The following is a 25,822-nucleotide window of genomic DNA, read 5'->3' as shown; positions in this document are numbered from 1 at the left end:
AACATTAATGAAAATTATGGAATAAACAAGCTGCATTGTTTGGTTGTGGGATGAGTAATGGGCCTGCAACAATAAAATACATTAAATAATATTGGGCTTTTAATCCAATAAATGTTTATCATCATTTCTTTGCCCAAAATCAAATTAAGCTCAACAAAGCTTCTTTTTAATTGCTTTTAAGCGTTGTTTATCAAAAACCAATAACTGGTTAATCAGTTAAAAAATCTTAACCAAATTTTAAATAATTTGTTTTTTTTTTTTCAAATGGTTTATAAATTATAACCAGTTTAAAGAAATGGTTAACCGAATTGGTAAAAATTGATTTACAAACTGATTAACCAAATCAAAATCGATTTGATGGTTTGAAATTTTAAAGTTAACTTTTCTAATATAAATATGCTATAAATTTAAATCGGTTTTATAATAAGCAAAAAAAGAATACATTGGTTTTCTTTAAAGTGTCAAAAATCGGTTTATAAGTTAAAATATATTTTTATAAAATTGGTTTTTAAATGGAGAAAAATCGGTGTTTAAATGAAAAATCGGGTTTTAGATGAAAAAAAATTCGGCCTTTAAACAAAAAACTAGTTATTTTTTAAAACCAATTTTTATTTTTAAATTAGTTTATTATTTTTATAATCGATTTTTTTTACCAAAAATAGGGAAACTCGAACCCGCGAACTCTTAAATAAGTATGGGGAGACTATACTATTTGAGCTATAACTCATTAGCTTATAACCGATTTTTTTGTTTAAAACCGTTTAGTTTATTAATCTAAACCAAATTTTTAGTTAACTAAAATTAAATTATTTTTAGTTAACTTTAACAATGTACACCCCTATTTTTAAGATAACCTATCAGAAATACTTTTCGAAATATTTATATGCAAACAAAAATATCAATATCAAAATCAATAACAATACTCTTAAGATTTAAAAGCATGAGCCAATGAGTAATAGCTCAAATGACATAGTCTCCCTATACTCAATTAAGAGGTTACGGGTTCGAGTCTCATATCTTTGGTAAAAAAAAAAATTTAAAAGCATGACAAATATAACTAAATATTACATACATATTAGGATTTTAGTGATCGAATTTTAATGTAATTTTTTATATAATAATTATGTTAAGTGTACATACAAAATAGCACAAAATTAGTCACTCAAATAGAATACATATTAAAATATAAAATACATATTAAAAATAACTTTAACAACACATGTATTTATATATAAATACTTAGTTACTGATTTTTTGTGTGCATATAGCGTTTCGATTTTTATAAACATGATTAGAAAAAGAGAGTCATTATCTTTAAAATTTTGTGGTTTTATATTAAGTGAATTTTTTTCGCTTTTTATTTTTTTTAATGGTAAAAAAAATTAAAAAAAAATTAAAAAATTATAGATTAAATTTTTTACTAAATTTTGTTTGCTTTTTCTAAATAATCATTCAAAATATTTCTACAAAAGTTCGAATCAAAATACAAGTCATTTATTAAGTGTAATAACTATTTTCTATTTATAAAAAATGATATTTTTATTTATTTTTGTTACGTTTTTTATAATTTTTTGAGACATTTTCCTATACTAATCTTTTAGGAATAATTCTATCCACATCAACCTCTTAAAAATATTTTAAGTAGTTTATCTTTTTTCAGAAGATGAAATTAATATTGCATAATTTATATAAGGGCAGTTTTGGCATTATAGTTTGTGACGAAAGAGTAATTATTTCATCCACTACCATATGATTGTAAATTGTAATTAAAGAGTAGTTATTTATTCATTTTGATCCATAATAATTACTTAGTAGCAAGAACATTTGGCTACTAGTATTTTATTATTTTATTTGCTGATAAAAAAATAATTTTTTTAAATATATCTAAAATCTTAATATTTTAATAATTTTAACTATTAACTTTAATTAATATATTATATATTTCTTTTATAAATAACATCAATGATTAAAAGTATTTGAATACAAATATTTTAGTTACATTTAAAAGTTCATAGCTATACAACTTGTAAGTCAAATATGTGTGTTAGGAAATTGACATTTTAATTAGATGAATCTTTCATATCACATCACATCCTTCAATAATTGAAATGAAGACCAACTTGATTATTTTAATCAACATAAGATGATGGAAATTTTTTAAGTATACTATTATATATATCGGTGTTTCAGTTATTTTTAACCGTTGATTTTAATTATAAAATATATATATAATATATATAATTAATATCAATAATTAAAAATTATTGATATATCTATATTACGGTACACTTACAAATCTTTCTAAAATGATTCCTATGTTGGGTCACAAGTTATAAAATCACACAAGAAATGAAAGTCAAATCCCAACTGTATGGTGTGCCATAGTCCCATTGCCACGTATACCTTTTCAATATTTCAGATATAATTTTTTTTTTTGAAAAAAATATTTCAGATATATAATGTTACACTTATGGTAGGTAATTGTTCTGGAATTTCTTGTATAAGGGTAATATTTTTTTTACTAACAGTGTGTGATTGATTTATATTTAATCTAATAAATAATTATAGTTTGATTTATTTATATTAATATTAAAATTTTAATCAAAATGAAGTTTTTTTTGTTAATGATCTTATTTTATGTGATAAATTTTGTTTTGTAATTTATAAAAATTTTAACTCCAATCTTTAACTCAAATTTAAAAATCTAATTCAACCAAAGTTTAAAAAAGAGAAAAAACATATGAATGTTATAAAATTAACTCTATTTGTTGAGATTTTTTTAGTTTGTCTGTGATTGATTCGATTTGGATAATTATGTAAAATTGTAAAAAATTAGCTCTATAAAAATTAATTTTTATCTCAGGCTTATTTTTCAGGTATTTTTCCAAATTTAACAAATACTTAAAAAAGTATTTGTAAATTGTCTAACAAACGAGCCCTCATAAAAGCAAGAACAATTTGAAACAACATTTTTTGAGATGTATTTCAATTTTTTGTCACTTATATCAACTGTTATTCACAAAAGCAAATATTTATTCTTTTGTTAATTCTTGTCACACATTCTTTTAATTACTAAATAAATAAATAACCGATTTCCATTTACGAATTTAAAATTTTAATAATATATTTGTTATATGAATCATACCTAATTTATAAATTTCAAAATTTAACTTATCAATATCTAAACCATATATATATTTCAATTATATTATGTGTATATTAAAATTAGTAACTAAATATATTAAAATATAAATATATATTAAAAATAAATTAATACATAAATATACTAATGACTGATTTTAACAATTAATTTTAGCGTATAAATAATATTTTTTTATATATTTAAAAAAAATTAGTTAAATTTGTAGACAAATTTAGAAAACTAAAATATTATATTTTATTATGTTTACTCAAATAAAGAACTGATCCTCTGACTTTTTAAAGACACATTAAAATAAAAAAATAAAATAAAATAAAGGCCAACCCCTTACAAATTCGATTCTTTTAGGGAACCACACTAATCTAACGTGCCTGTGACAACTGTTCTGTCCATAAGGAAAGTTAAAAGAAACTAAAATTACAAAATGACCCACATCGCACCCAACTCTCCTACATACGTGGCAAGAGATGCGTGGGGCTGTGACAGAACCAAACAGTCACAGCCAGTGAGAATAATCTAATCTCAGTGACTAGTGATTACTATAAACTGAAACGGAAAAAAAAAAAAAAAAAACCAAAGGACCGAAAAAGAAAGCGCGAGAATTAAAAAATAAAAAATAAAAAATAAAAAGAGATTATGCTTTTAAAAAGTGATATATAGAGAAGAAAGAAGAAGAAGAAAGGGTTCGTTGTTTTCTTTTGAGTTTCGTGTGTTATTCTCTGTTTGGTTGGTTGGAAAATAAATAGAGAGAGAGAAAACCTGTGTCTTCCTTTTTGCGTTTCGTTTTGTTCTTTCGTGCAATGGGGAGCGAGAGCAGGAACGGTGACGGTTACGGCGGTGGAGAGGCGGCGCTGCCGGCGGCGGTAAAGAAGGTTGTTCAGAGTGTGAAGGAGATTTTGAACTTTTGCTCCGAGCAAGAGATCTACGCTGTGCTTAGGGAATGTGACATGGACCCTAACCGCGCCGTCGAAAGGCTTCTTGCTCAAGGTTTTTTCTTCTTTTTTCTTTTTTAAATTCTTTTTCTTCGTTCTTGTTACTACTCTGTTATTCTTTCGGGTTTGAAGTGAAAAAACGATGAATATTATTTATATTATTATTTTGTGTGTGGTGTTTGGTAGCTGAGAAAATTGGTGACAATGTGCATGTTGTTTACTGTGTTTAAATTTTCCAGCTTTTCTCTCTGTTTTCTTTTCTATCTTCTGTTTGATGTTTAGTTGCTGAGGAAATTGGTGACTGTGGAAGTTTTTTACTTTGTTTTTAGTTGTTCTTTTAACTGTTTATTCTGGTTGAGTGAACTTAAAGGTTCAGAGACAGGGAAAAGGAACGAAATTCTAAGTTCATTAGTTCTATATTATGGTTTATTTATATGAATGATGGAATTTGGCGATCTGTTTAGTTGTTGTGTATCTTGAATAAGAATGATTTTTTATGATTTGTTTTGTTATCTTAATTGTTTTTAAGTTTCTATTTTTTTTTTCCCGGATATTTAATTGTAGATACTTTTCATGAGGTTAGAAGCAAACGTGAAAGAAGAAAAGAGGTATTCCTCGTATGACATTATTCATAAATGTGTTGAGGATGGCCTTCTTATAGGGTGTGTAATCAATTTGCTTATTTAACTTCAGGGGAAGGAGGCATTGGATTCAAGGACAAGGGGTAGTAATGGTGGGCTGGGTCGGGCAGGCAAAACCGGCAATGGCAGTGATCGTAGTGTTACCAATAATGAGTTGACACATTTGAATTATAATGGTCTGTTGTCTGATTGCGGCATGATCTTCCATTTCTGCTAGATGCAGATATTATACACATTTAGTATTGCATTGTCTTACCTTGTGGAATGTGTAATTTCTCTCAGGACACGTCAAACCTGTTAACAAGGAAGATGTTGGGTCTATTGGTACGTCAGTTACGTCATCCACAAATCATGTCGTGGGAAGAGGTTCTAGAAGGTTAGCTTATTTTTCTGTATGCAATATAGTTTCTGGTGTTTTGTATGAATTTAAAATATAGCTGACTTATGGAGCATGGCTTGGTATTTGGTATATTTAATAAGACAGTTATCGCTTTGTATTTATACAGATACAAGAATGTTTTACCAAATGACCTTGATGTTTTTTTTCCCTTTTTTTTGGGGGGGAGGGTTGGAGCCAAACTGATCCCCCTGTGTGTGCACGCGTGCACTGACTTGGAAAGGACAATTGTTGACATCCAAAAGTCCATTAATGTTTTGGTCATCGAAGGTCAATGCTCCAATTAAAAAGCATCAGCGGATTAGATTATTGGCAATTGGAAATAACTGAAGCATTAAGGGATTGTTTTGCATGTTTTTCCTTAATTTATATATTCCCCCTAATTATGGGTCCTGCTAACTGCTGCTGCTATAATTTTTTTTTTACACGAATTACATACTGATTTCATGCATCTGTATTCAATTATTTTTGTATTTACTCCAACGTGGCAGGACACCACATTGACAACAGCATTATGGATTTGAAAAAAATAATAAATAGAGCTTAAGTGATTAAAATAAGTAAAATAGAGCTTAAGGCAGGACAAAGTTTAAGTATATATATATAATGACTTCTTTAAATTTTTAATTATATTACCATGTCTGTGTCCTGCTTATATCTACTGGTGGTTAGATGTAAGTGATTCCGTTGGGATAAGGCGGCGTTGTTGTTGCTTTTGTATGCATTTGTTTTATCTAGATAATTTATATAATCCATGAATACTAATATTTCTGTAGTACTCGTGAGGTGAACATTTTCGTTCTTCTGATTTCTGTGTCTTATATTGGCATATCATACTGAAATTACTGCTATTAGAAAATTTAACAATATATATAACAATGTCTCTAACAGTCTAACTATTCACCTCTCTTATTTGTTGAGAAATTGTTGCAGCGATTCTTTTAGTGCTGATACTGGAAGTTCGTCATTGGGAACAAGCGACTCCATATCAGTTTTTGCCCAAGTTTCTTCAGGACTTCAAACCTCACTGCTAGGAGTGAGCAAAGCACATCTTACTATGGCAGACATTGTAAGAATGGGTAGAACATCCCAAAATGTTTCACATGACGATTGTACTGCCTCAGGAGTTTCTGCATCTGGAAATTCAGAGACAATGCTAAATCTGGACAGTCAAAGTCATTCTGAGCAGCAACCTTTTCATGACAAGTGGCATGTAAATGAACAGCCAACTACCAGCAGTTCTCAAGCACCAACCGTATTTGCCTCTTTAAATGCTAATGGGCCTTCTAAGCAGAGTAGCTTGTGTGATACAGTAGTTAGTGTGTGCGGGAACTCTGAATTAGATTCATCCCAAGGTGCATGGGGGGATTGTGCTAGTGATGATGTTATGTGCAGCAAAACTAAACTAGAATCTCATTCAAACTCTAACTCAAAGGATACTTGTTCCTCTGATTTACATCATTCTCAGGGGCATGAAGGTTACTATTCTAACTGTTGTTTCAGCTTTAGAATAAGCAACTTCTCTATTGTGCTATGAAGTCTTCTTTGTGGTGGAGTTATGCTGAAATGAGATTTAGGATAACCTACTTCTCTAATTTGCTAGTAAGCATAAACTATATTGCAACATGATGTTAAGTCATCTTGGTGAATGATGCTTTTAGTTAGTTCTTAAGATTCAATACTATGATGCTTTATGAAGCCACAAACTATATGTGGACTTATTCATGAAAAGTCAGATGTAACTAAAATATCTATGTTTAGACCTCATAAAAGAAATAAATATATATTTAAACTGAACTTGAAAAAACCCTTGTTCTTAATGTATTGATTAATACTTTGTTTACATAATATGATTCATGTAATTGACCCCACTATTGACCTAAGGATTGATTGTTGTCATTGTTGTTGGAACTTGTTATTGGATTTTCTATTCTTTTAGAAGCTGGAAATGTGCCTAAATGCTTTTGATGACCTATATTTCATCTAGTTTAGGATCCATGTATTAGGTACTGATGCTGAGTTTACATGGACTTGGACTTCTCGAAACCTTTTTCTGTTGTTGTGGAGGATTGGAAGTGATATTTTCTAACTGTTTAGGTATTTAACTGGGTAAGTTTAGAACATTTTTCTGTTATCTGTGTAAACGTGAATAAGACCATTAGCTGAAATGTTGAGTTTGAAATGTGAAGTATGGGTAGTTTCCATGATTTTGGTTTTAGTTTCTAACTTTTATACTCGAGTTTTGTAGGAGTGTCTGATTTACAAATTGTTATATGTAGAAATCAATGTGAAAGGCAATGCTAAGATGTGCTATTTTTTCAGCATTCTTAATGCATTGAAAATATAGCTCCCATGCATTATCTACTCTGCTTTCATCCTCTTTTTTTGCTCAAGACCATGTTATGATTGCCAATATTCTATTTATATCTTCACTCTAATAAATTGGCTAGTAATGCCTTTGCAGATGTGTTATTGGCAGCTTCAGATTTCAAGGGGCTAAGCATAAGAGAATCTAAAGTGGAAATGCCATTATCTGGAGATAATCCTACAGTGGTTCTTCCAAATGATGTACATTTACAAGCTTTGGCTGATACATGCTCACATTTGAGTTTTGGAAAATTTAATGCCAGCAGTAATACTGCATCTTCTGTGATTCCTACACCTAATCTTCCTAGAAATGGATTGGAAGAGAAGTCTGCAGCTATTGATAGTTCCTTGGTTCAGTTCTCAGACGCCAGGCATTTCCTTTTCCATTACCAACTTGATATACCCTGCTTTGTCTATTCCAACGCATCTTTATATTGTTTTTTCTCTGTATTAGTTCTGTACAACATGGTGGTAAGCAACTTGAATTTGAGGCTGTTAGAGGATCAACAGGTGATAAGAATGATAACTTCCTTTCATCTCCTCAGCAAGAGCTTCTGAAGCATATTATTCCAGAGGAAACTTTTGGGCATGAATACAACGTGGTGGCATCTGTATCAGATCCCAATTGGCAAAATTCTCGCTGGGTGACTCCTTCCTTGCCTTTGAAGCAGCCAGGCTTGCAGAGTGGAAGTCATTATAATTTTCCAAGAGAAATGGTGATATAATAGTCCTTCAAATTTGAGTTGTTTTAAGCTTTCAGAAACTAATGGTTTTACTGTTGATATTGGCATAATGATATAAGGTTACAGTAGAACACTGATGTCATTGACATCATGTCATCTGTTCTATGCTGCTCTCTCAATCTAGTGGGATAAAACCTAGTTGTTTGTTTGTTTTCTGCGCTTCTATCCTGTATTAATGAGATTCGCTTCTATTTATCTTGATGTAGCTTGATGAATCAAATTCGAGTCCTGGTGATATGTTCACATTCATCGGGTCACAATCACAACCTGGAGGATACAATAGTTCACTGTTGTCCACAAGCAATAATGGCAATTCCATATCTGGGGTATGTAGGAAATATTTTTCTATGCTTATTATGTTCATTAGTTGTTTCTGTGATTTTATTGTTATTTTGCCTGCGCTGATAACTTTATACAACAGAAACTCTTCTGCTTAGATATTCAACTTCCTGATGCTTGAATCACTAGAAGATTGGTGGTAGAAGTTTATTAATGAGATTTGCTTTTATTTATCTTGACACAGCTTAATGAATCAAATTTGATTCCTGGTGATATGTTGGCATTACTAAGATCTGAACAACCTGTACGATACAACAGCTCAGTGTTGTCCCTAAGCAATACTCCCAACTCCATATCTGATGTAGGGAATATTCTTCTATGCTTATTTTGCTCATTAGTTGTTTCTTTGATTTTATTGTAATCTTGCCTAGGCTAATAACTTGATACAACATAAGTTGTTCTGCTAGAAATAATCAACTTTGCAATGCTTAAATAACTAGAAAATTGTTGGTAGAAGCAGATGTTATTTGAAGGTAGAAGACTAGAAGGTTACAATTCCCATTAGTTTTGATTTCAATATTTCTTTTGATTTGAAGTACAGCACTGATGCCTTGGTGGGTTGTGAGAATGAGGAATTAATAAGGAATGGATATGTCATCTGAATCGTGATACTACTATGATTTGGGCTTTTTGGCACAACATTAAAACCATCATTTGACAATGTTTTTAACCATAATCCGGGTCTAAGTTAATAAATATTAACATCTGCATGAAACAACAGATTTGAGTACTAGTTGCATTCTAGTTGATGTTGAAAGATATTGCATTGTTAGTTATTTGGGGCTTAAAAGGTTCCAAGGGATTAGGGCCCTCAACTAAGGTATTGATGAATCGGGCCTAATAACTATCATTGTTGATGTTTTTTAATATTGAGTCTTGACAGATGTTGAATCATATAGGTCATGGAACCTGGCATGTTCGATCTACCTAAAAGATCTGCACTTTCCCACGATCCTACGGTGCAATCCTCAGTACAGTTCCAGCAATTCCCCAACATGGAAGGATATTCTTCATTGCCCCGTGATCAATCATACATAACAGCCATCAATTCACAGCAACCATTTTCAGGCAATCCTCGATATAACCAATCTGCTTTGGACATGAAGTACAACCTTCATCAAGACAGAAATGAACTACTAATGAATAGATTGCCTCCTGCCGCTGCCAGAGAAACCTATGGTTATGGAAATCATGGCTCTTCCTTTTATGGTCCTAGAAATGTTTTGCCAAATTCATCTCTTGGTTATACAATGCCTCAGAGTAACTTAGATGATATTTTACCTTCTCAATATGGCAACGGTGGGCGTAACATTAGCTCTATTCAACAGGTTGGTTTCATACTTTGTTTTCTTTTTGTGTATGGATGATGAATGATCTTATCTAGAAAGCTGTTTTTGTTAATATCAATGTGTTCATATACAATATTAGTGTAATTGTTTTTGAAATAGTTATTTTCACTAATTGTGCATCACCCTTTCAGTAATTTCCTTGAAGTTGGTTGACAGTTTAAGTTTATACTAGTGCATGAAAGCTATACTCAACTAATGGTTTTTACATGATTGAATGCTATTTGCTGTAGTTTCTATTTGTGAAGATCTTCATAGTTGGCTATGGTTGAGCATCCAATTATTGTTAATTAGGTGTTTATGGTTTCACATGAATTAATGATTATATCCATTATCCTTGTATGTTCCATAACCCATACTATTATGAAGCCCACTCTTAGATAATATTATCACTTGGCTTAACAATTGTTTTCATTCTTCTACATAGAACGGTAGCTTATCTCAACAGGATTATGGGGCCGCGCCAAGAGCTTCATTTCGAACTGAGAGGACCGAGTATAACTTCATGAGGCAGCAGCAGCAGCAACAAAATTTGGCGCCAGTGTCTCAATATGTAAATCCCGGATATTCTGACCCTTATCATTCTCAGAAACAGGTTGCGGAAGAACTTCAGCAGGCAGGTGGTTTACAAGGTTTGTCACCCCAGCAGTTGCAGCAACTATGGAGATACATTCACTAACTGTATACAACCTGCTCCTTTTTCCTCCCCCTTTTTTGTTTTTTGAGGAATTATTGTAGCAGGTTTAGATGAATTAGGGTTTCAAAATTTTCATTCAGATGCTCGGCTTTAATACAGTTGTACATGCTTCTAAAGAGAACCGAAGTTGTCACATTCTAAAGGGGTATTCCTTGAGTTTGGCTTTGTGGTGAGTTTTGGTATCACTTTGCTTCGGTGTGAGATGTTCATTCTTTTCTTTTTCTTTTTGTTAATATAATGTGCCGATTTAACACCCAGCATAAAAAATGACAAATCGGCGATGATCGTCACCATTGATCGGGAATGCGCCACGACACGTTCCGATGTAGTGAGCTCTAATTTGTTGCTAACTGACCAGACAACATTAGAGGATAACATTTAGGGGGAAGATGAGATGTAGTGATCTATCTAGAGTTGATAAGAAAATGTCGACTTTGGTGAGGGTGACTTCTATTGTATCAGTTGTGATGTCAACCTTTGTGAACTATTAAACTAGAGTTAAAATGTTCGCTGACACGAAGATCATCTATTTGGCTTATATATACAAAAATTGCCAACATCATAACAGAGGAAGAACTACAAAATACATTGTTGAGGGATTATTACAACAAATAAAGAGATGAGTGCCGATAGAGAAAACGATAGGATCCATGAGAAATTCTTGCATATTCAAAATGGGCAAAAATAGTGAAACTTGAAGCACATTTTTGTGAAACAGGGACCTGTCTTTACACAACAGTACCTTTTCCAAAGTAATGTGGATGAATGAGTTTCTACCACCAAAGGATGGTGTTGAATGTTACGGTTACTACTCCCCAAGCTTTGGTTTCTTTGTCTGTTCTCTTTCCTCTTCCTCCTCGATTAACATGATTTTCTACCTCCAAAGGAACTGCATGTGTATAACACAAAAAAGAAAAAAAAATGACATTTACAAATACATATAATATATACACATTCACCAAGCAACAAACCAAAGCAATAGGCCAACGAACTATAACTCAAATGACATAATCTCTTTATTCTCATCTAGAAATCTCAAAAAAAACAAACTAACTAAATACTTATAAAATCGTGTTTTTTGGTAGTTCAATCGATTAGACCTACAACACAATTGATTAAATATTGGACGAGAATATAACTTTCTCAAAATTTAATTGACTGGAATTGTTACACAATCAATTTAACTATGCCGGGACAAATATTAACTAAGCCCTTGTTTTATTAACTTTCTTAATTGTATAATACAAGGAAAAGAATGGCAGCCGTTGATCACAAGAACCCGCGACACTTGATTTTGGGAAGTGGCACATGATTTGCGATTTGGATGAGAAACAGCGCGAAAGCAAAATATACTGAAGCCCTAAAAGCATCTGTAGCAGTAAGCAACCTGGTGCTGGTGCTGGTGCTGGTGGGTGCTAGGTGAATCAACTTTTCCCTTAGTGCTGGTCGCCGACGAACTCTTCTCCTCAGCCAGCGTCCAGCCCCGCCGTCGCCGATTCTCTTCTCCTGGATCCCTTCACCTCGCGTCTCCAGGTCTGCTCGGAGCTGCTGTTGGCGTCGCCGCCTCTGCCCGAGCTCACTTTCCTTCCTCCTTCGCCGTCACTTCTCTTCCTCCCTCACCGCCGTAAGCAAAGCTGCTTCAATTTAGAGTGAAATTCACATGGATAGTAGCGAAAGCCCAACCGAAACAAAGAAAACCAAGTCCAAGACACCTCGAAAAAACAAAGAAACCGTTCTCAAGCAAAGTACTTCTCTCTCGATCTCTCGTTCAAGCATTCTCGACATTCATAAACTTTATCCTCCAACTGATATTTTATTTATTTTATTTCTTTACTTATTAAATTTGCAGAATCTCCCGCGGAGTTCTTTGCTGAGAACAAGAACATTGCAGGATTTGATAATGTAAGCTTGATCTTGTAATCAATTATAAGGAGTGGCGTGTCTGATTTTTATGTATCTATTGATTTTGTGATTTGTTTGTATTTATATTATGTGGATTTCACATCAGCCGGGAAAATCTCTTTATACTACTGTTAGAGAGCTTGTGGAGAATTCGCTTGACTCAGCGGAATCCATATCGGAGCTTCCGGTGGTTGAGATAACCATGTGAGTTTGCATTTGAAAGTACAATGAACTAGTAAATGATTGATTGTTCCACGCTGACATGGTTGTTGCAGTGAGGAGATAAAGAAAAGCAAATTTAATTCTATGATCGGTCTCATTGACTGCGAGCGTGTTGATGCGGAGTTGTACGATGATTATGAAACTGAGAAGGCCCGTGAGGTGTGCTTGATTACATTATTGTTGAGTTAGTTGTGCCATAATGCGAAATACTAGACTGTGTCGAACTGTATTGTTGTGTGGTATCAATTTCTAATTATAGCAATAAACTTGAATCAATATTTTGCAAATGCAATTAAATAGAGAAAAGCATATGAGGTCCTTGTGTAAGATTCTAAATTTGTTCCTATGCAGAAACGGTTGGCGAAAGAGGCCCGTGCTCAAGAAATACAAGCAAAGAATGCTGCCCTTGGAAAGAAAGTGAAAGAGACTCCAGCTTCAAAGGGTATCAGGGGCCGAGGCGAGGCTTCATTTTACAGAGTTATATGCAAGGTATGCATTGTTTCTGCTCTCAAGCATTCTCATACTGTATTGTATTGATGCGGGTTACCTTATATGTTAGTTTTATTCAAGTCAACATTCATCAAAGCTGTTTTATTCGATTTTGAATTCAATTTGAAAGTCCTTTTTTCATTTTCTGTTTACTAATCTCATCTTTGAAGTGAAGCTCAAATTATCTCATGATTGATTGCAGGACAATGGAAAAGGAATGCCACATGATGACATCCCGAATATGTTTGGCCGAGGTCATTCAATTACTCGATACCTTAATTATCCATGAATATACACTTTTTGTTCTGACATATCTTTTATCGGTACGAGCTAGACCTGATTTGTTTAAGCTTATCCATTCACGCAGTTCTCTCTGGGACAAAATATGGCTTGAAACAGACACGGGGGAAGTTTGGTCTTGGAGCAAAGATGGTATTGGCAACATGCATTATTTAGATAGAGGGTCACTCTTTTTATAATCAACTAGTTGAACGAATGCCAATTTTTTTTTTCCTTTCTTGAAGTTGAAGTACATGCATATAGTAGTTTCAGCTGGCCTTATGAACTATATTCTTCATATGTGCAGGCATTAATATGGTCCAAAATGAGCACTGGGCTTCCAATTGAGATCTCTTCATCAATGAGAAACCAAAGTTATATGTCATTTTGCAGGCTGGATATTGACATTCATAAGTATGATTTCAAGTTATTAAATGAATTGTCTTTTAATCCCTTCTCCAGATAAACAAATGCCTTAATTTTCAGGAATATTCCACATGTACATGTAAATGAAAAACGAGAGAACAAGGAGCGCTGGCATGGGGCTGAAATTCAAGTTGTCATTGAGGGGAACTGGACAACATACCGTGTATGTAACACTTATTTGGTGCTACCTTAATGATTTCATTGCAAACCCCAGATATAATGGATATGGAGCTTTTCCACTTTCCAAAGTACACTTTTTTCATGCTTATTGATTGTTTCTAAAGACTGAAGTTGACTATGTTTCACTAATATAAGCTCCCTTGTTTACATTTGCAGTCAAAAATATTACATTACATGAGACAAATGGCTGTCATCACCCCTTATGCACAATTTCTATTTAAATTTGTTTCAGATGCTCCTGAGTATGTATACATATATCTATTCGTAACCCCCCTAAACTATGGCAATGCATAATCATCTCATACTAGCTATTCTCTTTGGCAGAAAGAATGTCACTATAAGGTTTTCTCGAAGAACAGATGTGATGCCTCCTGTTCCCCTGGAGACAAAGCATCATCCATCGTCAGTTGATTTGCTGCTAATTAAACGCCTTATTGCTGAAACTTCGAAGCAGAACCTTTTGCAATTTCTTCAACATGAATTTGTAAATATTAGTAAATCTCATGCTGAAAGATTGATAGGTATAAAAATAGTTCATATGGTTCGATGAATGTTGTTCAAACCATAAACATTCTAGTTATTTACTGCACTTTTGACCTTTTTCAGGTGAAATGGGTCCAGACTTCAGCCCAAAAATGGCTCTTAAGTCTCTAACTCCACAGCAACTAGTACGCATTCATCAGTTATTTCGTCAAGCCAAGTTTGATGATCCTAACGGCCATGTTAGTTACTAGTCTTTATTATGGGCCCCTTTTCTTTTTAGTTTCATTTATTATTATTATTATAAATAAATTCCTTACTCTTGTCATTTGGTGGGTCTTTAATACTATTTTCAGTGTCTTAGCCCTGCTGGTGAGTACAATCTCCGGCTAGGAATAATAAAAGAGCTACACCCAGACATGGTTGCAACTTATTCAGGCAGGTTGTTTGAATATGAAAATTTCTAGATCTTCCTATTCAAGTTATTGCTTGTGGAAACTTCTATATATTCTGTTTAAATATCGTTTTTAATCCTTGTGGTTGTGGTTGAGTAGATCATGGGTATTTGGCTTAGTTCCTATGATACTCTTTTTGTTGGGGTTCTAAAGGTGTCACCCTGCCAACATCCACGAGATATTTAGTTATGTTGCTTTGCACTTCACTTTTCTGGCAATAGATAACTCTTGGTTCCTAAGTTAATTTCTTCTGTCATTGCTGCACAGTGCTCAGGTTTTTGAAGGCCACCCATTCATAGTTGAAGCTGGAGTCAGTATCGGTGGAAAAAATGTCAAGCAAGTAAAGTTTCAGATCTATTAGTGTTTTATTTTATATATTAGATAATAGTTGAAATCCATGGGAGTAAAATACATCATTTTATGTGAAAATAGCTGACGTTTCAACCAATTACAATGGACCTATAAATTAGCAAAAGGAAAATGTGATTTAGTTGATTACTTTTTGATGAACCATGATAAATGTTAAATAGTATATGCTGCACCCTACTTCTTACTCTTCTCAGGATACTTTAATGCTTAGTTTGACTCCTCTCACCAGAGTTGTATATTAGGTGTAGGAGACTCCTGATCAAGCAGCTGATCAATTAGGCAATATTAAAGAGCTAATGATTGTGATCTTTATTCTGTTCTAAAATAATTGATGGTCTGTCAATGACAAAGCATATAACGGTATAACACTTGTCTCAGGGTTTGAATATATTTCGATTTGCAAATAGAATTCCACTACTTTTTGAGCAAGGAGCTGATGTTGTCACCAGGACTGCACTGAAGCGAATCAAGTATGCACATAAGCAGATGGTTTCCTCTTGCCTTTCCGATTTTTGACCTGCATTGGCAGGATAAGGGTCAATAATTGCTTTGCAAAATTCTCTGGTAATTGCAGTAAAGAATATGAAATCTGACTAAATGCCTTTTCAGTTGGAGTAGTTACAAAATCAACCAGCTACAAGACAAGATTGGCATCTTTGTTAGCATTGTGAGCACAAAAATTCCCTTCAAAGGGACTGGAAAAGAATACATTGGAGATGACATAACTGAGATTGCTTCTGCTGTAAAGGTTGAAATTGATTTTTTTTACTTTACCAATTTCACATTATAGTAAAGGTAAATAACATAAAAGTACTGTTTCTCCAGTATTCCATTCAGCAGTGTTGCGTTCAATTGAAATCCAAGATTGTGAAAAAGATGCAGGCACGTGAGCAGCAGGAGAGGAAACGGAATTTAAGCAAGTATGTCTATGTCTTACTTCTCAAATCCAAGAATTGCCTGATGCTCTGCTTGCTTTTTTGTTTTTATTGCATGAAATAAAATGTGATTCGTACCAACTGGTGGTTGTCAGGTACATTCCTGATGCTACTGGGGCAGTATACAATGTTTTGAAAGACATGGCAGAGACACAGTTACATGCATCAAAGAAGTTCCGCTATGGAGATGATGATGGAGAACTATTAAGAAAAGTATATGAGAATTTGATTACTAAAGAAACGCTCAGTGAAAAACTTGCTAAACATGTTGAACAGGTATGTTGTCTGGCTAACATTTTATCGAAACTTTGTAGTTTGTAGTTCTACTGCTATGTTAGCCAAATTTTCTGTCAACCTGAAAACATTAAAAAATTGTTTGAGTGGCAGTTGAATTGATATAGAGTAACACTTTTTGCTTGTTTGTGATATGAACTTGACTGTCCTAAGTTAGGATCTAGATATATTTAGCGTCACAACTATGAAAATGGACTTCATAGATCTTTCTATTTGAAAGATTTTTTATGACTATCATAAACTTTGTGCCCGTTTGGCAAAATTTTCCTTTCCGATAAGGACTCTGCTCAAGTGATCGTAGGTTTTCTGAAGCCATCTTTCTGATTCAGCAATAGGATTGTTTTCTATCCTTTATATGAACAATAGAAAAAATTGAATTTCGGATTTATTGATCAGCTTTGCTATATGATGTGTGATACAGGTGGATTATGAAATGGCGTTGGAGTATGCCACGCAGAGTGGAGTGAGCGAGGAACCAAGAGAAACAATATATATAAAACCATTGGAAACTGAAAATAAGATTATTGATTTACATTCTCCATTCTTTGTTTTTAGAATGTTTCATTAGATCTAGAAAATCATTAGACATATTACACGAAGAAAAAATTGTTGTATCTATTGTTTTCATTTGTAACTTGTAACTTGTAACTTGTAAGAAAGAGTAATAAGAATCATAATACAGTGGATTCTAAATTATGGTTACATTAATGTCTATAATATGACATTTCTGGAAATATAGGAGGGCCTATCTCAATTTTTTTAACCATCCTAATCTGTTGTTACTTTGTAATTTTTGGGCTCACAAGTCTTTTCTTTCCCCAACTAATGTTAATAATACCACTAATAACATACTCAAAAACCTTTTTCAGTGTTTATGCTTACAATATTTTCGTTTATGCAACTGATTAACATGAAAATTTTGTAAGCGTACACTAGAATGTCTGAGAATCTGAAAGGCATCCTTCAAAATAATAACATGCACACGCTCATTATATAACTGAAATAGTATGTTTTATGATTATATTTTATCGTTGAAGACTAGTTAATGATATAAGCTCAAATTAGGGCATAGACATTAGTCACAGTACGCAATGGAAATGGAGGATTTGATGGAGCGCGTAAAACAAAAATGGAAATGGAGGATTTGATGGATACTTTGTTTTTGTTCACTTGATGGGTACTTATTTGAATGAGTTTTACGATGATGTCTATGTTCATGAAGTTGTTTGTTTTAGACGAATGGAAATTGTGATATGGATGGGAGACTGGTTTTCAATTGTGTCAGTAGTAGTTAATGTTTGTGCTAAGTTTGAAGTATGTCACATCAGTTGTGTAGGTAATTAAGCAATGTAATTTGTAAATGTTATGATATACATATATGAATGTCCATGGTTTTTAACCATTCAAATTTCAATCTTGGATGGCTTTTGTTTTTCAAAATTGGTGGATTGATTTTACGCATGTTCACTTTGGCCTCCCTATGTCTGCATCCGCTGGCATGTGTCGGACTCAGTTTCAAAACCATGTCATCTTGATACTAAATGATTTTTTTTTTGGACATTTTATTGTTGAGCATGAAGAGGACTGACATTACTTAGAAGCTTTTCTACTACTCTTATGTCGGACACTATATTATGTTTGAAAATCACACAAGCACTCACTCATTGGTTACTGCATAATGTGGTCAAATCCAGTCTCCTTAAATTAAGGGACAATAGTGTTCAGTGGTACAAGAGTGTGGTTTACCCATTTAAATAGTAGTATTTTTATTAAAAAATAAAACATTTTAATAACAAATTTATTTCAATTATAAAATTTTAAATTTTAAATTAAATTTTTTAGCATATTTAAAATTAAAATTAAAAATATAACATTTGACTAAAAAGATAAGATATCGTAATAAACAGTTAATGAATAAATTAAATTAATTAATTAATAAATTAATATTTATTAAAAATATATTCAACACCTAATAAATATTAATAACTTATCAACTAACTTATTTTATATTATCAAAACATAATTTATTCGTAACAACACCAAATTTATATAATCACATATGTTTATTTATTTAAAAGATAAAAACAATAACAATGACCTAAAAGTCGATTGCTCTCGTCATATATCAAATAGTATTCAGATATATTTTGTAATTTTGTTATGAAACTATTTAATGGTTCAAACTTTATGGGACATCGAATACTACGCTGGAATAGGGAAGAAACTGGAGTGAAGAACCTCAAGCCTTGTCCAAACACCACCCTCACCAGCCTCAGAGCTCCTCTGTTCGACTGCTTCTCGGCGCTCCTCTGGTCCAATCGAACTGTTGAGTGTCGAAGATTCTTCACAGTGCCTTCTTCTTCTTCTTCTTCCTCTGTTGACGACGACACCATAGCTGGCTTCTCAGTGACTTCTTCTTCGGCGCTCCTCTGGTTCTCAGTTCTACCACCATCAGTCAGCCACCGCCTCTGCTCAACTGCCCCTTCCCCTGTTCCCAAGCTCAGGTAAACCTTCTTTTTTATTTGAAAAAAAATAATTAATGTTGATATTCTAAACTTCTGATTAGAGTTCTGATTAGTGATTACAAGTGAACTAGTATTTTTTTTTTCCTGGAAAAATATAATTAAGGTTGAGCTTCTGAAATTCAGTTTTCGGTTCTGATTCTTGTTCTGATTACCACCAGGAAACTGATTATTTGCTCTGATTATTACCTGTTTTTTTTCTTATTTGTTCTTATTTTAATTGATGCGGTTATTGTTGATTTTTATGATGATTATTATTATTATACTTTATAATGTTGGAGTTGCTCTGAACTTGTTATTATAATTTATAAGGTTGATTTGTTGTTCTGAACTTCTGATTATTGTTGATTTGTTCTCTTTGTTTGGTTCTGATCTATTTTGATTTTAATTACGGATAATGTTGATTTGTTCTCCATGTTTGGGCCTGATTTGTTCTGAATTTAATTAAAATATGTTCTGATTATTGTTGCTTTGTTCTCCTTGTTTGGTTCTGATTTTAATTAAAACATGGCAATGGTTAATTATTGGTGATTTGTTGCTGAATACCATCTTAGATTTTCATTTTTACCAGCACTGTGTTCTTCTAATGTCTGTGCATTGCTATTGATGAATTCAAGGGGAGCGGAGAATGAAGTTAGAGACAGAAAGTCTCAACGATGGTAAATGCAATGATGGAAAAGAAAAAGAGAAGGTTCACTTTCTGTGCTGATAAAGTGATTATGCTGGTCGTGTAAGTTGACACAGTTACACAACTATTCACAGATACATGTACACATATATTATTTGTTGTATCTTGTTGCTCATTTGTTTTGAGGAGATTATCGAGGAGTTTGAGAAACTTGAATTATGTATGCAAAAAAGAAATTTGAAGTTCCTTTCGTAGTTTATGCTTTATAATTTAATATTGATTTCTTTCTTTTGTTGTAGAAACTTGTGCAATTAAACAAGTATAAGTCGGTTTTTCTTTAGCTGATTACCGAGAAACCCAGCATGCAGGGGGACAAGTTAAAACGTCACGTCGTGTAATCAGATTCCTTGGAATTGGATTATAGAAACAAACGCACCGTTGGCTCCATCGTCCTCCAACAACACGATGACGATGACAATTGTACCCTCCCTTCACTTCTTGCTCCCTCAGAACCCAAAACCCTTCCAAATCCCTAATTTTATCCTGAAAACCCACTACGCCCCTTTTAATTTCAGACCCCAATTTTCCCGGGAAACAAACACCCCTCCTTCCCCCACCGACCGCGGACTCATTTTCCAGGAAAAAGTTCAGTACCTCAAGAATCTCAAAGTGAACCCACAGAAAGCCTTCCAAGTAAACCCTAACCTCCGATCCACACCACTTTCCACCGTCAAATCCGTCGAGCAATGCCTCTCTTCCATGGGAATCCACCGCTCCGCCATGGGAAGAATCCTCGATATGCTCCCGGAGCTTCTCAACCGAGACCCCGCCACGGACCTCTATCCGATCCTCGATTTCCTCCTCAACGACGTCGGAATCCCTTACCCCGACGTTCACAAATCGATCTCGCGGTGCCCTAGGCTCTTGATCTGCAGCGTGGAGGAGCAATTGAAGCCAACCCTAAAATTCCTGATGAAATTAGGGTTCACCGGTTCGAATTCCCTAACGTGCCAGAACACTGTGCTACTTGTTTCGAGCGTGGAGGGAACGCTCATTCCGAAGATCGAGTTCTTGAAAAGCTTGGGGCTTTCGGAATCAGAGGTTAATTGCATGGTTGTGAGGTCCCCTGCTTTGTTAACCTACAGTGTAGAGAAGAATTTGAAGCCTAAAGTTGAGTACTTTTTGAATGAGATGAATGGAAACGTTTCAGAGTTGAATCGGTTTCCGCAGTATTTTTCATTTAGCTTGGAAGGGAGGATTAAGCCAAGGCATAAGGTGTTGGTTGAGAATAGGGTGAAACTACCTTTGCATCTTATGTTGAAGGGTGATGATGGTGTTTTCTATGAGACACTGATTAATACCAGGTTAAGAAAGCTTGATGGAAGGTAGTTGTTGTAAATTGGTTCTTGGTGAGAATGGAAGAAGTATCATTCTTCTATGAATTGACAGTATGAAGGTATAAAATGTATGTGCATATTTGATATAAATCAATCGTGTTTTACCTGTTTGCATAAAGATTTTTGAATTGTTCACAGCATGGTTTCTCATCAAAATGGTGGTGGATGGAGAGTGGATCGGCATGGCTTCATCGGACATAATTTTCGAAAAAATGTTGGAAATGCAACAAAAGCTTGGCCATTTAAATCCATACTTGTTTGGTTTGTGTTATACAGATAAGAGGACTGCATGTTATTTGATCAGAAGAGCCATGATCGATGGATTCCTTCCACTTCCTCCACTCTGTAGCCAAAAGAAAAAGAGGATAACAAAAGTATCTTTCAATAGTTTTGCTCAGAATATAGTGTGTAGTACTTTATAATATGTGCAATTTTGATTGTCTTTGTGATTATGAAACCAAAGAGATAATCTTTTTGTTAATAATACCTGCTTAATTTTCTCCGGCATTCACTGTCCGAAACTATGTTGAAGGATGTTTGTGGAATATTTCAGCGGCCATTTTTGTGTACTTAGTAGATGATACTAATATTTTTCCAATATATTAAGCATGATTTTCTTGGCTGCATCTTTGAGATGATGTAAACAGTGACTCAAGTCCTTGCCCATTATTAGACACTAGATTGAATCAGTGGTGTTCATACTTGATCAAGTTGTATCTTAGTGTTGAATAATAGAGAAATGGAGAGAATTGAGCTCTGATGAATGGTAGCCTAACTAACTTAAGGCTCTAACTAGTTTGTTAAGTTATACTACTAACTATTACAAGCTATATTTGGTACCCCCCCTAAGTTGGAGGATACAGGTTGTATGTTCCTAACTTGGCCATAAGGAATCAAGCTTTTGCCACCAATTCTGCCATGAGAAATTCTTGCATATTCATAAAGGCAAAAAATAGTGCAGCTTGAAACACATTTTTGTTAAAGAAGGACCTGTCTTTACACAACAGTACCTTTTTCAAAGTAATGTGGACAAATGAATTTCTAATTCTACCATCAATGATAAATTGCTTAATTAAATCCCGTAATCAAAGAACTGCCCCAGATAAAAATAGAAGGGAAGTTCCATTTGAACCAATGATTTGAATGGAAGCCAAAGGGTGGTGTTGAATGTTACTGGTACTACTCCCCAAGCTTTCTTTTCTTTAACTTGGCCAACCTTCTTCTCCGGTCTCTTTCCTCTTCCTCCTCGATTAACTTCAGTTGTTCATCGTCCTCTTGTTTAGCAATTAAGGAACTGCATGTGTATAGCACAAAATCAACAACCATAAAAAGAAAATTACTTTAACATAAAGAAGTGACATTTGGAAATATATACTGAATAATATACACACATTTACCAAGCAACAAACTAAAGCAATACTGAATAAAGTACTAAATAAAAATGTTCAATCTGGAAAAACATACCTCCTCCTTTCTTCCTTTAAGATTTCATCGAAGCCCGCCTCCATATTATCATCATCGTCTTGGTCGGCAAATTTGTTGGGGTTGTAGCTGCAAACGATCCACCAAACAATTATCAACAATTTCAAATTAGTAGTAATGCGAGAAATAAAGACAAACAATAAAATTTGGTTAATTCTCCTTCCCTAATCCCAGTTTATAAGCACCATAAAAGAAATACATTGATTAGGTATTACAACAATCAAGATTCATATAAACATTTGAGTATGGCTTCCTGCATCAGCAAAGTAAGAATATCAAAGCCCCTGTCCCCCCTTATTCACAGAAGAGGAATCAAGAAATAAGAACATTCAGCTACTATAAAACTTCAAATGCTTTTTTCTTGAACTGAAAACAAAACTAAAACATTGTATAAAATTCAAGATTATCTTCACAAAACAAATAAACCTTACTTGAACATTGATCTGATCATTCTACTGATATCCATGTCGTCCTCAACATCATCAGGATGCCGTGTTGCGACCTTTTTCTTAGGACGATGATCTTGTGAAGCAATTGGATTTTGTTTAACTGGTTTATTATTCTGTAAACCAAGTAAATGTCTAATTCCATTAAGAATTTAAAGAGAAATTATATGAACAAGATCAAAGCAAAATCCCATAACATTGATATGTGTCAGTGTTCACAAGTATATAACACCACCTGTGGTTTTGATGATGCTACTGATTGTTTTGGTATCATTTTAGGCTTATTTGGTTCTAGCGCGTCTTTCCTTGCTTCCACACTATGCCCAAGAATTGATGAATGAGTGGCCTTTGGAGGAAGTGGTTTCCGGAAACCATTTGTTGTACCAACAGACATCTTTGAAGGCACTTTCGGCCCAATCGGCCGGCCTGGTCCATTCGCGCTGTTGTTACCAAGCTGTCTTCTAGAATGTTCTGATGATGTACTAGGTTTGCTGCTGGAACTTAACTTATTATTCGGTCCTGGTTTAGGTGGCAAATGGCTAGTCATAGAACCCGGTCTCAGTTCACTCAAAGGTTGTTTACTCCTCCCCGGAACCTGAGCCGGCCGTCCCTCTTTAACATCAGCAAAAATCCTGTATAAGTTTCCTCAACTACAATAATATATTTTAGTGCCCACAATGCAACCCCACATTAACAAATAGCCAATATACCCGAATTTCGTACAGAGACTTTCTGAGGTTGAGTTGCTTTTGAAGGAGCTGGAAGCTCTGCATCATCGGATAAAAGAAAGGAATAGTCTCTTGTATTTTTTAGTTTTTGGGCGTTTACCATTGTCTGCATGGACATGAAAAAGAATCATTTAGAGCAAAGAAGCAAAGTTACAAACTTATACAAAAAGCTTTAAACAGATATCAACAAGACCTCGGCGTGTTTGGAAGGCCGAGGCGGATTCTTAGATATAGGCTTTGAGCCTCTGTTTGATACTTTATTTGGGTTCTTCTTCTGCAAACAAGATCATTATGAAAAACAATGTACTTAGCTAAACCACAACTCAGAATGTTTAGACAGAAAATTAAAGTTTTTAGGCTTATCATACATGAACTCATTCTAGTTAAAAAGCATATGACTGTGCCCAATAAAAAGATTCCAAAACATATTAAAAAGGAATTATAGTAGCTTGAATTGAAATTATTAACATCATGCATAATTTTATAGGAAAGATGGTAAAGAAACCAAAACATAGATTGTGATTTTGTGAATACATACAATGTGATTGGGGTTGGAAACCCTAGGTGCCAAATGCTGGTTTTCTAATAATGACTTGCTCTCTTGGATTACCCTCTGTGCAATAACAGGTTGGGCAGGGCCAAAAAAGGAGCCATAACTGCAATAAAAGATGGATAAAAACAGTGAAAGATCAGGGATTTTGTCACATCATAGATAGATAGCACTTTCAATACAACGTGTGGTTCAAGAATCTCACATTACACAGGATCCGGGAAGGGGCCACAACCAAATGGTGTAATACTTTAATGTAGTTCAAAAACAAGATAATAAGGAGGGAAAAAAAAACTACTTATCAACAAAGATAATGAGATTATGTCCCTTAAACAGCCAAATTTTATCATGCAAATCTATTGAACAACCAAGATACTTAGATACTTCATCAAAATCAATTATGTAATTCCTAAAGGGACTGTGCATTGCAAGACTCACTTATCATAAGGCAGTTTGTTACTCTTTCTATGATCGGTCGAATCCGTGCGAGAAGCACTACTACCAGTACCAGTACCCTCCCTCTTCATCTGCTTCCGAATTGATTCTTTCAATTTCTGCCTCAACTCAAGGTACTCAAGCTCCTCCTTCGTCGGCTTCCGAGGCTTTTCTTCTTCTTCTTCCTCTTCATACTCTTCCGCACCCTCACCCTCGTCATAGTAATCATCATAATCCTGTAGTTCCTGCAATTAGGGATGATCATAGCTCATGAGCCAAAAATGCAGCCGGAAAAAAGTGCTTAAACGAACACAAGCCAAATAATCAGAAGGTCACAGAAAAAATAATCACAATATAATTTTTTTTTAAAGAAGGGGAATCTTGAAACCCATAAATTATGGATCTTACATCTCTATCATCATCATCATCATCATAGCCCCGCATTGCCGCTTGAAGTACAAAATCAACCAATTAATCAACAATGCAACAGTAATTGATGGAAGAGTGGTTGCATGCTCTCTGTTTGCACCAATCACACAAAGCAATTCAAAAATTAAACTTTTTTACGTTAGACATAATCCAATACCCTTGTGAACAAAAAAAAAAAAAATCCCTTTTAATATGAAAAACAATAGAACCAGGATTATTGGGTTCATAATCTCGTTAGAAACTCGAAAAATTAAATACCACAAACCAGAAAATATGTATTGGTGATTGATTTTCACCGAAATTTCAATCATTTCAGAAAATCAAATGATCCGCATGGTGAATAATTCATATCAAAATTCATGGTAGTAAAGTAGCAACAATTTAAAAAAATTAAAAAAGATTAAAAACGAGAAGGAACTGAAAAAAAAAAACGAAAGTGGAAGGGAAAATGGGAGATTATGAAAAGAGCTTACATTGTATGATGATTGATCGATGAAGCGAAAAAGAAAGGGATCTGATTACAAAGGAAGCTCCGTTTATTGAATTCACAGT

General features: G+C 33.9%; 4 protein-coding genes across 14 annotated transcripts; 3 read left to right on the top strand and 1 right to left on the bottom strand.

Annotated features, from left to right (window-relative positions):
• Positions 1–3,735: 3,735 nt before the first annotated feature.
• LOC107634798 (uncharacterized) lies at positions 3,736–10,807 on the top strand. Its single transcript, XM_016338248.3, has 11 exons — positions 3,736–4,147; positions 4,657–4,700; positions 4,786–4,909; positions 5,016–5,109; positions 6,064–6,608; positions 7,595–7,868; positions 7,952–8,213; positions 8,447–8,566; positions 8,764–8,880; positions 9,479–9,907; positions 10,353–10,807. Exons 1-11 carry the CDS (start codon positions 3,961–3,963, stop codon positions 10,602–10,604), a joined length of 2,448 nt encoding a protein of 815 aa, XP_016193734.1. The 5' UTR covers positions 3,736–3,960; the 3' UTR covers positions 10,605–10,807.
• A 1,013-nt stretch (positions 10,808–11,820) lies between these two features.
• On the top strand, positions 11,821–17,387 carry LOC107634691 (DNA topoisomerase 6 subunit B). Of its 2 annotated transcripts, XM_016338149.3 has the most exons (19): positions 11,821–12,367; positions 12,472–12,524; positions 12,631–12,728; positions 12,800–12,905; positions 13,098–13,235; positions 13,438–13,489; positions 13,603–13,667; positions 13,822–13,928; positions 14,001–14,103; positions 14,277–14,362; positions 14,445–14,641; positions 14,727–14,842; positions 14,957–15,042; positions 15,323–15,395; positions 15,803–15,894; positions 16,034–16,172; positions 16,250–16,344; positions 16,455–16,635; positions 17,075–17,387. In XM_016338149.3, exons 1-19 carry the CDS (start codon positions 12,283–12,285, stop codon positions 17,219–17,221), a joined length of 2,019 nt encoding a protein of 672 aa, XP_016193635.1. In that variant the 5' UTR covers positions 11,821–12,282; the 3' UTR covers positions 17,222–17,387. The 2 variants fall into 2 exon arrangements, with proteins under 2 accessions (XP_016193635.1, XP_088356925.1); XM_088500799.1 differs by lacking the exon at positions 12,631–12,728 and having other exon boundaries at positions 11,894–12,367.
• A 1,438-nt stretch (positions 17,388–18,825) lies between these two features.
• On the top strand, positions 18,826–21,707 carry EMB93 (Mitochondrial transcription termination factor family protein). 9 transcript variants are annotated; one of them, XR_015902155.1, is made up of 5 exons: positions 18,898–19,157; positions 19,793–19,905; positions 19,990–20,023; positions 20,103–21,259; positions 21,339–21,707. XR_015902155.1 is itself a non-coding variant. In XM_088500792.1 (4 exons), exon 4 carries the CDS (start codon positions 20,269–20,271, stop codon positions 21,190–21,192), a length of 924 nt encoding a protein of 307 aa, XP_088356918.1. In that variant the 5' UTR covers positions 18,898–19,157; positions 19,793–19,905; positions 19,990–20,023; positions 20,103–20,268; the 3' UTR covers positions 21,193–21,707. The 9 variants fall into 9 exon arrangements, 5 of the variants coding, with proteins under 5 accessions (XP_016193461.1, XP_020963452.1, XP_088356918.1 ...); XR_001619025.3 differs by lacking the exon at positions 19,990–20,023 and having other exon boundaries at positions 18,826–19,157; XR_015902154.1 differs by having other exon boundaries at positions 19,793–20,023.
• Positions 21,708–22,155: 448 nt separating this feature from the next.
• LOC107634370 (uncharacterized) lies at positions 22,156–25,806 on the bottom strand. Of its 2 annotated transcripts, XM_021107739.2 has the most exons (10): positions 25,744–25,806; positions 25,250–25,360; positions 24,845–25,086; positions 24,395–24,512; positions 24,050–24,130; positions 23,839–23,962; positions 23,364–23,740; positions 23,114–23,244; positions 22,665–22,751; positions 22,156–22,494 (listed from the first exon to the last, which is right to left on the bottom strand). In XM_021107739.2, exons 2-10 carry the CDS (start codon positions 25,283–25,285, stop codon positions 22,380–22,382), a joined length of 1,311 nt encoding a protein of 436 aa, XP_020963398.1. In that variant the 5' UTR covers positions 25,286–25,360; positions 25,744–25,806; the 3' UTR covers positions 22,156–22,379. The 2 variants fall into 2 exon arrangements, with proteins under 2 accessions (XP_020963398.1, XP_088356917.1); XM_088500791.1 differs by lacking the exon at positions 25,744–25,806 and having other exon boundaries at positions 25,250–25,421.
• Positions 25,807–25,822: the final 16 nt, after the last annotated feature.

Source organism: Arachis ipaensis, chromosome B1, assembly GCF_059453495.1.
Source record: "Arachis ipaensis isolate K30076 ecotype BB chromosome B1, ASM5945349v1, whole genome shotgun sequence".
NCBI classification, from domain to species: Eukaryota; Viridiplantae; Streptophyta; class Magnoliopsida; order Fabales; family Fabaceae; genus Arachis; species Arachis ipaensis.
This window is presented reverse-complemented; position numbering and strand designations above follow the sequence as displayed.

Coding starts and splice junctions, on each gene's coding strand:
- LOC107634798 (XM_016338248.3), top strand. CDS start 3,961: ATGGGGAGCGAGAGCAGGAACGGTGACGGTTACGGCGGTGGAGAGGCG. Junction 4,148..4,656: donor CGAAAGGCTTCTTGCTCAAG/GTTTTTTCTTCT, acceptor ATTTAATTGTAG/ATACTTTTCATGAGGTTAGA. Junction 9,908..10,352: donor ACATTAGCTCTATTCAACAG/GTTGGTTTCATA, acceptor TCTTCTACATAG/AACGGTAGCTTATCTCAACA.
- LOC107634691 (XM_016338149.3), top strand. CDS start 12,283: ATGGATAGTAGCGAAAGCCCAACCGAAACAAAGAAAACCAAGTCCAAG. Junction 13,929..14,000: donor CTGGATATTGACATTCATAA/GTATGATTTCAA, acceptor CTTAATTTTCAG/GAATATTCCACATGTACATG. Junction 14,843..14,956: donor TTGATGATCCTAACGGCCAT/GTTAGTTACTAG, acceptor TACTATTTTCAG/TGTCTTAGCCCTGCTGGTGA.
- EMB93 (XM_016337975.3), top strand. CDS start 20,269: ATGACGATGACAATTGTACCCTCCCTTCACTTCTTGCTCCCTCAGAAC.
- LOC107634370 (XM_021107739.2), bottom strand. CDS start 25,285: ATGCGGGGCTATGATGATGATGATGATGATAGAGAT. Junction 25,087..25,249: donor ATGATGATGATGATAGAGAT/GTAAGATCCATA, acceptor CCCTAATTGCAG/GAACTACAGGATTATGATGA. Junction 22,752..23,113: donor ATGATCAGATCAATGTTCAA/GTAAGGTTTATT, acceptor GATCGTTTGCAG/CTACAACCCCAACAAATTTG.